At 40.4% G+C, this 12,362-nt stretch overlaps 1 protein-coding gene and 1 pseudogene across 1 annotated transcript; one reads left to right on the top strand and one right to left on the bottom strand.

Annotated features, from left to right (window-relative positions):
- Positions 1 to 3,629: 3,629 nt before the first annotated feature.
- On the bottom strand, positions 3,630 to 8,693 carry LOC118576455 (annotated as a pseudogene).
- Positions 8,694 to 10,753: 2,060 nt separating this feature from the next.
- LOC118576458 (speckle-type POZ protein-like) lies at positions 10,754 to 11,835 on the top strand. The gene is given in 2 exon segments (XM_036176702.1): positions 10,754 to 10,922; positions 10,925 to 11,835. Coding segments are annotated over 2 exon segments (1,080 nt in total).
- The last annotated feature ends 527 nt before the right edge of the window (positions 11,836 to 12,362 follow it).

Below are 12,362 nucleotides of genomic sequence, written 5' to 3'. Positions count from 1 at the left end.
AAGGAGGCAGTTTTCTCCATAGCCTAGACATGGATGTAGGCACCATGTGTTACAAAAGGAAAAAGAAAGAAAATCAATCAATCACTATAACCCCTATTGGCACCATGGGGAAAAATTTGCTCTCTGTTGCCATGATTTCAATTTTTCTGGTGTGGAAATTTTGATTCCTGTATGATTGTACGTGTGGGGGTGGTGTTTCTTGTGTGTAGCCAGAACAAACATTTAATTGACCTGGATGGAAGCACAGACTTCTCCCAAGCCACTTTGAGCTTCTGATTTCTTTAAACCAACAGAGCATGATGGAAGTAACAGAGTTAGGAGGGTGATTGATCAAGATAAACATCAGGAAATTGCATGGATTCTTAACAATAGAAGTAAGAAAGATTATGGCTTTCAGAGAAGAAATCAAATAGGTCTACTCATGGTGCCATATTTTCCAAAGATTAAAGAGGATGAGAGAGACTACAACAGCCTAATCCAGGCAGATGATGAAAGATACAGACAAATCAGGAATGAAGAATTGTCACAACTCCAGGAAATTAGACCACCAATCCAAATATGCTGAGTCAAATTTAATAAGCTTTATTTTCTGCCACAATAGGCTTTCTCCCTAAACCCAGATTTGAGAGAATATCCAGGAACATAGACACTTAGAGGTATAAACTCCCTCTCAGAACTGCTTTTGCTGTTTCCCAGAAGCTTACGTTGTTTTCCTTTTGTTCATTCTAAGATATTCTTATTCCAATTCTTGGTGTCTTCAGTTACCCATGTATCATTCAATAGTGTGTTACTTAGTTTCCATGATGTTGTGAATAATCTGGAGTTTCTTGCACTTCTGATTTGTAGTTTTATTCCATTGTGATCATGTAGGACACATGGAGTTATTTCATTTTTTCTGTTTGCTAATACCCCCTTTATCCTGCAGTATATATCCTGTTTTAGAGAATGTTCATGGACTGCCGAGAAGCATATGAATTCTGTAGTGTTGTGTGGACTGTTCCTTGTCTGTTATATATATTTGATCCATGATGTTACTTAACTTAGATGTTCTCAAATTGATGGACTAGACATTATGATGTATTTATGCTTATAAACATTGTATATACTTATTATACTCATTGTACATGATTTTTCTTATATAAGTTTTAAACTTATTTTATTATTTTTATTAGACAAAAATGGGAAATGGGGTGATATTTTATTTGTGCTTTAATAAATAAAGCTTGCCTGGAGATCACAGGAAAAAGCCAGCCACAACCCATAGGTAATGCAATGTTAGCACATACCTTTAATCCTATCACTTGGAAGGCAGGATTTCTGTGAGTTCAAGCCACACCGGAAACACAAACATGGGTGGTGGTACATGCCTTAATTCCAAAACTAGCTAAACATGGAGGTCTGACTTAACTGACAGGAAGTGACAGAATTGGACAGGAAGAGGAAGTGATGTAGCTGAACAGAGAGATCAAATCAGATAGCAGAATAGCAAGGCATATAGGCATGGGTAGATAGGAAGTAACTTGCATTTTGAAAAAGCAGAGATGCTGAGGTAAGGTTGGCTGGTGGCTTTCCCTATTTCTCTGATCTCTCTAAGGCATTCACCCCTCTATTTTATCTGTGTCTTTATTTAACAAGACCATTTCGAAATTCATCTACAATAGCTGCTGCTGAATGCCAGATCTGCCAACAGCAGAGACCAACATAGAGCCCTAGATATGTTACCATTCCCCAGGCTGACTCTCTAACAGCTTGGTGATAGGATAACTACATTTGACAACTTCCTCTGTGGAATGAAGAACACTTTGTCCTTCCTGGAGTGGACAATTATTTAGTTACTAGACTCCTGGGGATACTCCCTTACATATGCTCCTAGACCTTACCCCTAAAGTGACAATGATTGTGGTAACTTTTACTGATGATGGTCAACAGATTACCTGCCCTCAGGTATGCCCAGGATGGGGGTATTGGGTCCTGTTTGTTATTTTAATTTTTCATTTTGTTCTCTTTGCTGCAGTCATGGGACATGGAGCCTTCCTCCTCTTGGTCCCATTCCTCCTCTGAGAAATGAATTTAATAAACACAGATACCAGGAAATTTTGGGCATGTAACAGCTGATTGAACCCCAATATTTCAAGGTAATTACCTAACTTCTGCCAGTGAACAATTAAATGAACAGAGTTACATTATTTCCATACTTTTACCTAAGCACTCAACCCTCCCTTTCTGAGTCTTTCTCTCCTGCCCACTTGGCATTTCTGAGTAAGGAATCTCTGACTCTTAAAAACCTGTACCTACTGACCTCCACTCTGGTCTCTGGTGCCAGGCAGACCAGTAAGCATGGACACATCTGGAAGCAGTCTAGGATGCATGCAAATAAATTTACGATCAGGAATCACTTTGGGATAATAATAAACTGGATGGCTCTCTAGAAAGAGTCTGACTGTCCACCTAGTGGGTCATCCTATCTACTTGATTACTGACCTTCTCTATTGAAGACACATTTCTTGGGTATTTACAGAGAAAAAAGGGTCTTCACATTCTTTGCTCTGTTGAAGATCTGTCCAAATACTTCTTACCCAAATGTCTTTCTATTATTACTTTATTTCCTTTTTTTGTTTTTATATTCCCTTCTCTCATAAAATCCCTTCTGGCCATAATCTCCTCTCCCTCCACTCCACACACACCTACTAATCCTTTGGTTCCCCACAGAAAAGCAAAGGTCTCCTGGGGTTATCAACTGGACACAACGTACTAAGATGTAATAATAATAGGCACAAACCCTAATATCAAGACTAGAGGAGCCAACCCAGAACGAAGAAAAGGTTTCCAAGTTCAGACAAATATGTCAGAGACTCCTCATACTCATCTACTTTGGAGTCCTCACTAACCACTGAGATAAACAACCACAGCATGTGTACAGAGTACTTAGGACAGATCCATGCAGACTCTGTGATTGCCTCTTAGGTCTCTGGGAGACCAAATCAAGTCTGTTTAGATGAATCTGTGGGCTCTGTTCACCTAAGGTCTTTGATTCCTCCTACCATTCTACCTTCCTCTGCCCCTTGATGTTCCCTGAGCTCTGCCTAATGTTTGGCTGTTGATCTCAGTACCTGCTCCCATCAGCTGCTGCAGAAATGCTAACTGATGATGACTGGGCTAGGTATCAATCTATGAGTGTAAGAGAATTTTATTGGATATTTTCTCTATGACGTGTGTGTGTGTGTGTGTGTGTGTGTGTGTGTGTGTGTGTGTGTTAAGACTGAACAAACTTCCAAAGATGAGCAGACATGGATGAACTAAAATGACCTTCTTCAAACAGAAACAACACTGGAATCCACAAGCTGATTTTAAATGTTTTAATCATTTGGTATTTTATTTGGGTAGGTATTGTCTACAGAGATAGATGTGCCCATGGAGAAAAGAGGAGGACTGAAAAATGAGCTTTTCCAAGAGTAATAATGGCTTTAGCCACCTGAGTCATCTCTGCAGTCCCACACACTGAGTTTGGAGAAAAATGTCTTCATTCTCTTCCCCTTCTCTTGTAATAAGATATCCATGTTTATTTTCTTCTTTCTCTGCTCAGTCCAATCCAGACACTTTCTCCACACATCCCATAGTCTACCCAGGTGTCATTGGTAACAACACTGGCTGCTGCTTCTGGGAGACAAGTGTAGATCACAGCAGATTAGATCCGAGGATCGCTTCAAGCATTTGTATGGGGGCTCCAAGAAAGGGAGATGAGCAGAAACCAGGGAACAGTATGCTTCACGCACTAAATAGGGATATGAGCCCACCATTGCCTTCCAGCCTCAGGTCTCAGAGACCTCAGAAGCATGAGCTGTAATGTAATCCAGAGCCTGGGTTTTCAGCTGCCCTGAGCTGTGGAGGTCAGCCAGGAAGAGAGTGTGCACAGCATTCTCCACAGAGAGGTCCCTGAAGAGGGCATCCTCACATATGACATTCAAACATTCTAGACCATACCTGTCAGCAGCTGCCAGCACAGCAGCTGCCATGTTGTCCAGGTGTGGTGGTTATCCCGTGTAAACGAAGTCCATCATTGCCTTGAAGACTTGTGGCTCTCAATGTGGTTTTTCTGCTATCGTCAATGTCATGTTGAAACATGGCTCTGAAAACTGGAGAGTGAGCTGCTAAGATGGCCCTGTGAGCCTGAAATTCCTTGCCAGCTACTTCTAGGTAGCAGTCTGTGAAGTCAAATTTTCCCACAGCTCTCCTACCTTATCTGTCAATGTGCATCTGGGAACTTGAATCCCTGGCTTCTTGTTCTGCTCAGGGATTCTGAAGGATTCCTTGGCAATGCTCACATTGCAGACGACACTGAACTTGTCATCTGTGAGAAGACAAGATGCATGTGAAAAGAGGAAACCTCCAAGGATTTACTTTTTGAATCCTCAGCTGGGGCCTGGCAGGAACATAAAGGCTGTTGGGCTTCTCATTCTTTTTCTCTCCTTCAGCATTAAAGATTCAGAACTGGAACTTTGCCCAAACATGACTCTTTAGACAGATGAGCAAAACCTGGGACATCATGAAAAGAGAAAACCTAAGAATAATAGTGATAGCTAGGCCATGGTGCATTTAGGAGGCAGAGATAGGAACATCTCTGTGATTTCCAGGCAAAGCTAGGGTACAGAGTGGGATCCAGGAAAGGCACAAAGCTACACAGAAGTAACCTGTCTCAAAAAGCAAAAATAAAATAATAATAATAATAACAATAATAATAATAATAATGATAGGGATGGAAGAAGGAGAAGAACACCTCCTCAAAGGCACAGAAAATGTATTCAAGATAATAGAAGAAAACTTTCCAAACTTAAAGAAAGAAATGCCTTCGAAGATAAAGAAGCACATGGAACACCAAACAGAGTAAAACAAACAAACAAAAAAAAACCCAAAAAACAAAAAAAAAAAAAAACTCCCCTCTGCAATAATAATTAAACCACTAATCATACAGAATCAAGAAAGAATATTAAGAGCAGCAAAAGTAAAAGGCCAAGTGACTTATAAAGGCAGACCCATCAGAATAACACCCGATTCTCAATGGAGACTTTGAAAGCCAGAAGGAACTAGACAGATGTAATGCAGACACTAGGAGACCATGGATGCCAGCCTAGACTAACATACCCAGCAAAACTTTCAATCACCATAGATGGAGTGTACAAGACATTCCAAGGCAAAACCAGATTTAAACAATACCTATCTACAACACAACCCTACATAAATCACTAGAAGGAAAATTCCAACCTAAGAAAGTCACATACACCCACAAAAACAAAGGCAATAGATAACACCACAGCAATAAATCCCAAAGAATAGAAATACACACACACTACCACCAAAAGATAAGAGGAATTAACAATCACTGGTCATTAATATCCTTTAAAAATCAGTGGACTTCATTCATGTATAAAAAGACACAGGCTAACAGAATGAATATGAGAGCAGGATCCATCTTTCTGCTGCATACAAGAAACACACCTCAACTTCAAAGATAATCACTACCTCAGAGTAAAATCTTGGGAAAAGTTTTACCAATCAAATGGTCTTAAGAAGCAAGCTGGTGTAACTATCCTAGTATCCACAAAATACACTTCAAAGTAAAATCAATCAAAAGAGATTACGAAGGACATTATATACTCATCACAAGAAATATCCAACAAGATGAAGTTTCAATTCTGAACCTTTATGCCCAAATACAAGGACACCCACATATGCAAAAGAAACATTACTAAAGTTTAAATCACACATAAAACTCTACACATTAATAATGGGAGACTTCAACACCCACTCTCACCACTGGACAGATCTGCCAGATCAAATCATAACAGTGAAATAAGTGACTTAACTGCAGTTATAACTCAAATGGACTTAATATCCACAGAATATTTCACCCTGACAAAAAAGTATATACCTTCTTTTCAGGACCCCATGGAACCTTCTCTAAAATCAACACATACTCAGTCACAAATCAAATCTCATCAGACACAAAAAAATTGGGAGGTTGGGGATATAGCTCAGAGGTAGAGTGCTTGCCTTGCAAGTGCAAGGCCCTTCAGTCCTCATCTCTGAAAAAAAAATGGAATAAACTCCTGTGTTCTATCAGATGACCATGGTTTAAAGTTAGATTTGAGCAACAACAAAAACTATAGAAAGCCTACAATCTCATGGAAACTGAATAATGCTCAGCTGAATCACCAATCAGACAAGGAAGAAATACAGAAATTAAAGACTTTCTGGAGATCAATAAAAATGAATGTACTACATACACAAACTTTTGTGACCCTATGAAAGCAGTGGTAAGAGGAAAATTCATAGCACTAAATATCCACATGAAGAAGTTGGAGAAATCTCATACTAGTGACTTAACAGCACAACTGAAAGCTCTAGAAAAAGAAGAAGCAAAGTCACCCAGGAGGAATAGATGCCAGGAAGTAATCAAATTGAGAGAGGAAATCAATAAAATAGAAACAAAGAAAACAACACAAAGAATCAATGAAAAAAGAATTGGTTCTTGGAGAAAATCAACAAGATAGACAAGCCCTTATCCAAACTAACCAAAAGGCAGAGAGAGAGAGAGAGCATCCAAATTAACAAAATCAGAATTGAAAAGGAGGACACAACAACTGATAATGAGGAAATCCAGAGAATCATCAGGTCATACGTCAAAAACCTGTACTCCACAAAATTGTAAATTCTAAAAGAAATGGATGATTTTATGGATAGGTACCATATATCTAGGTTACATCAAGACCAGATGAACTATTTAAATAGACCAATAACCTCTAAGGAAATAGAAACAGACATTAAAAGACTCCCAACCAAAAAAGTCCAGGACCAGATGTTTTCAGGGCAGAATTCTACCACATCTTCAAAAACGACTTAATACCAATACTCTTTGAAATTTTCAACACAATATAAACAGAAGAAACATTACTAAACTTCTTTGAAGAGGCTACAGTTACTCTGATGCCCAATCCAAACAAAGATGCAACAAAGAAAGAGAATTACAGATAAATCTCCCTTATGAACATTGATGCAAAAATACACAATAAAATATTGGCAAACAGAGTCCAAGAACACATCAAAAAAATCATGCTTCATGATCAAGTAATCTCCATCCCAGAGATACAAGATTGATTCAACATACAAAAGTCTGTCAGTATAATACACCATACAAACAACCTGAAAGAAAATTCCCACATGATCATTTCATCAGATGCTGAAAATGCCTTTGAAAAAATCCAACACCCCTTCATGATAAAGGTCTTGGAAAGATCGGGAATAAGGGGAACATACCTAAAAATAATGAAACCAATTTACTGCAAGCCAACAGCCAATATCAAATCAAATGGAGAGAAACTCAAAGTGATTCCACAAATATCAGGAAAAAGACAAGGCTATCCACTCTCCCCATACTTATTTAATATAGTACTTGAAGTTCTAGCTACTGAAATGGAAAGCCATAAAAAATGAAAGAAAGTAAATCATGGTTACCTCTTGACTTCCTGCTAAAATTCTTCAGATGCCAAAGCTTTAGAATATGAACTAGTCTTTCAAAGCAGTTCCATCCTCTTTAAGAAAGTAACTGTGGCCAGGTGGTGGTGGGACACACCTTTAATCCCAGTACTCGGGAGGCAGAGCCAGGCGGTTCTCTATGAGTTCCAGGCCAGCCTGGTCTCCAAAGTGAGTTCCAGGAAAGGTGCAAAGCTAAACAGAGAAACCCTGTCTCGAAAAACAAAAAAGAAAGAAAGAAAGAAAGGAAGGAAGGAAGGAAGAAAGGAAGGAAGGAAGGAAGGAAGGAAGGAAGGCAGGAAGAAAGAAAAAAACTGTGATGGGATGGAGTAATGGATCTGCAGTAGAAGTCACTGCATATGTTTCCAGAAGACTGGCATCCGATTTCCTGCATTCAAGGGTACCTGACAACAGTCAAAAACTCCAGTTATCAGCTATCCAGGGGATCCAACAGCATCTTCTGAACTCTGAGGGTAGCATATGCTCATGGTGCATGGAACCACGTGTGTAACAAGGTCTAGGCATTAGCAGACCCTCATACCTAAGTACAACTGTCTCCATGACGGAAGTACTATTCAAAGTGTAAAACCCAGCATTTCTGTAAAACACAGCAAACCCCTGCCATAACTAAAAGGAAGGCTTAATCCACCAACAATCCATAGTTCTGGGGATATCTCTAAATGTTCAAACTTTGCTTGAAATACAGTAACATTATGGTTTCCATAGTGCAACTTCTTGCTAACAGTCCTTGTTAACTGCAGATTCTCAACCCAGAATATGGGTTTTGTGCTTAAAAGCTCATCCTGAGAAAGGCTGGTTGCTGCTACAGAACCAGTATCCCTCATGTGGTTGCCAGCTGGCTAAAAAAGACTTTTTATTGGCTTCAATCCACGTTCAAGCAGTCTCTCTCTCTCTCTCTCTCTCTCCCTCTCTATCTACCTCTCTCTATCTCTATCTATCTCTCACTATTTGTCTCTGTCTTCTCTGTTTCTCTGTATGTGTCTATTTGTCTGAAAGTCTTTCTATATGTTACTGTCAGTTTTCTTGTGCTGTATTGACTGTTGGCTTTCTCTGTTGTGTGGACACACCTGCTGCATGAGACCTGTGCGTTCTCCTGTTGGGGACCTGAATCCTTTGTCTGTGACAGGTACCCCAGAGAACCACATACCTGAAATAAAAGATCTACAAGTCCCATTCCTGAAATGAGAGACTATATGAAAAAAATCTTATACTGATCCCCTGGCAAGAGTCTGTTGCATCATGAGAGAATGTCCCTACTCTGCAGTATCTGCCCCCCTCACTCTATATAACGAGTCACTGAGGCTAACCTAACAAAGATTCCTAAGTGAGGAACCAAACTTTCAGAGATCAAAACTGGTTGATTGATTTATCCTGGATTGAGGGAAGAACAGCATCAGAGCCACACTTTTCGGGAGAGGTAAGCTGGGAACTGCTGAGTTGATTGAATCACTGAAGGTATTATCATATCCTCTAGGCTTAGTGAGTCCCTACAGACATGATGAACTGAAGAGAGATGATAGATATGTTGAAAATTTTACTGATCCCATATGAAGGGGAACTGTCTCAAAAGCCCATGGTTAGTAACTGTTGAATATATTCTGCACCCTTTGGAAACGTGAATACTGTCTCACTTAAAAGGCCCAGCAGAGTAAGCATGAAAGTTCAAAGTTTAAAGAGGACAGAACTCACCAGTGGAGGATGAAAATTATGAGGTATTGAGAAGCTGAATCTTGGCAGTCAGCAGGATGAAACTGAGAAGCATTTGAATCTTCTCATAGCACACACTTAACTGGATCTGGCCAATTGTTGCCATGGAAGATTATCTGGGGGATAGGCAGGGGCAAGACCACCAATGAGAATTGGTGGAGACATCCCAGAGACTGTGAGTCTGGATGAAAGAAGACTGCCACTTTCAGAGGTTTGTGCCTGGCTCTGATTATTGACGACCATACATGAATTCTTCCACCCTGACCTCCAAGTTGTGAACACTGAGATCCCTGAGTGGAAAAGGAAGATACCTCTTCCCAGATCATGTTATTGGAAGGATTTAGTATAAAACCCTGAGAAGGCTGGCCTGTGGTGGTGCACACCTTTAATCCCAGCACTCAGGAGGCAGAGGCAGGCAGGATCTTTGTGAGATCAATCCCAGCCTGGTCTACAGAGTGAGATCCAGGAAAGTCGCAAAGCTACACAGAGAAACCCCATCTCGAAAAACCAAAAAACAAACAAACAAAAAACCCAGAGAAGACAAAATAACAGCTGTGTAGGACACCATCCCTATTTTATTTAAGATGAACCACAATATACAAAATACACTTGTGGTGGTTATTCTTGTTCCCAACTAAACTAGACATGGAATTAACTAAAACCCTAAAGTGGAGGTCACAACAGTGAGAAGTGTTTTGCTTCCTTTGATGTAGGTAGATCCATTTCAAGGACATACTTTGGAAGAAAAAAGAAACAAATATCTAATCTGGATCTCAGGGCCTGAAGACACACACACCTTTAATTCAGATCTTGAGGCTGGAAGACACACCCAAATTGGGCCACACCCTCTGCTGGAAGCATATAAAAGGACATGGAAGCAGGAAGATCTTGCTCTTTGCTTGCTTGCCCTCATCTTGAAGCAAGTTCATTTCTTCCCTGGCAATAGAGAATATTTGGAACTCTAGGATACACTGGAGACCAGTAGACACAATCAAACTTCCTGGACTGAGTAAGTACTGGAATCTTTTATGATCTCTTATACAGCTAGGCAATGTGGGATTACCATGGCTTCAGCCCTAAGTCATTCTAATAAATCTCCTCCCTTTGTACACAGAAAGATTTCTTGTATATGTTCTGTTACTCCAGAGAACATAGTACAACATTTTTTATATGAATATATAAATTTTGCAAAATATTCAACAGCTGTGTATACTTGTCAAAACCAGTTAACTATAGACCTAAGATTCAATCTAAACAAAAAGTGGAGTGATATAAGAGTCCATAGTAGTCTACACTATCTTGTCTGAAATAAGGATCGAAATCTGTATAGAAAATATCAGAGATCCAAGTTTCCAGCCCCATCAAAGAGGGACTAGAGGAAAAGCAAAAACCTAACATCTACTTCAGGTCTATTATTGTGTCTCACAAGGTGAAGAGAAAACAATTTCTAGTTCTTCATTTTGGATCCAGTTTAACCTTCAAACTACCTCAAGGAGAAATGGCAGGAGACGGGACAGCCCAGAGATTGGACCACACTCAAATCAGCTTTCAGAAGTTCTCCTACAGGTGGACCATCTGCAACTTCCCTTTTTTTTTGGAGAAAAGGCCAGGAAGCATTAGAAGCCTAACTTTCTCAATAGGAGCCAATGACAAATGGTGTTTGACAGTATACCAAAGGGAATCAATGAAGTAAGTGCAGATTACCTATCTGTTAATCTACTTTTGCTCAGCTGTCTAAAGAGCCATGTTTGGGCAAAGTTCCAGTTCTGGATCATAAATGCTGAAGGAGACAAAACAGAAACCATGAGGAGCCCAAAAGCCTTTAAGTTCGTGCCAGGCCTTGGCTGTGGATTCAAAAAGTACATCCTTCGAGATTTCCTCCTGTCTCATGCACCTCGTCTTCTTCCAGACGACCATTTCACACTCCTCTGCATGGTGAGCATGGTTCAGGACTCATTCAGTATCTCTGACCAGAACAGAAAGCCAGGGATTCAAGTTCCCAGATGCACATTGACAGATGACATTGGAAAGCTGTGGGAAAATTCCTTATTCACAGACTGCTGCCTGGTGGTATCTGGCCAGGAATTCCAGGCTCACAAGGCCATCTTAGCAGCTCACTCTCCAGTTTTCAGAGCCATGTTTCAACATGACATTGAGGAGAGCAGAAAGAACCGCTTTGAGATCCCTGACTTGGAGCCACAAGTGTTCAAGGCAATGATGGACTTCATTTACACTGGAAAGGCACCACACCTAGACAGCATGGCAGATGCTGTGCTGCCAGCTGGTGACAAGTATGGCCTGGAGCTTTTGAAGGTCATGTGTGAGGATGCCCTCTTCAAGGACCTCTCTGTGGAGAATGCTGCCCACACTCTCTCCCTGGCTGACCTCCACAGCTCAGGGCAGCTGAAAACCCAGGTGCTGGATTTCATTACAGCTCATGCTTCTGAGGTCTCTGAGACCTCAGGCTGGAAGGCAATGGTGGGCTCATATCCCCATTCAGTGGCTGAAGCATACCATTCCCTGGCTTCTGCTCATCTCCCTTTCCTGGAGCCCTCTTTCAAACGCTTGAAGCAATCCTAGAACAGAATTCACAGTTTAAAATGTGAAATATAAGGTATTCAGAAGCTAAATCAAATCAGTCAACATGATTGAATTGAGAAGCATTTAGGACTTTACATAACACAAACCAAAATTCACTTACAATATTTATTCTTGGTTCCCAACTTTACTTCATATGGAAAGAACTATAGTCCTAAAATGGAGGACACATCTCTGAGATTTTCTGCTTAAGTAGCAGAAGTAGATCCACTTCTAATATGTACTTGGAGGTAGAAAGAGATGAACATTTAATCCGGATCTCAGGGCCTAAAGACACACACACCTTTAATCCATATCTTGAGGCTTGAAGGCACTACCTAAATTCAGCCACACCTTCTGCTGTTGCTCTTTGCCTGCTTGCCTTCACCTTCAGTAAGTCCTTCCTTCCCTGTCTCTGGAATGCCAACATAAATTGAATACCAGCTCAGCTGTCAAACCTCCTGGACTGAATAAGTATTGGATTCTTGTATTTTCCCTTCATAGCTATCCACTGTGGGATTAGCAGGACT

The sequence above is a fragment of the Onychomys torridus genome, unplaced genomic scaffold, assembly GCF_903995425.1.
Source record: "Onychomys torridus unplaced genomic scaffold, mOncTor1.1, whole genome shotgun sequence".
NCBI classification, from domain to species: Eukaryota; Metazoa; Chordata; class Mammalia; order Rodentia; family Cricetidae; genus Onychomys; species Onychomys torridus.
Note: the sequence above shows the minus strand (reverse complement) of the source record. Positions and strands in the feature narration are given on the sequence as shown.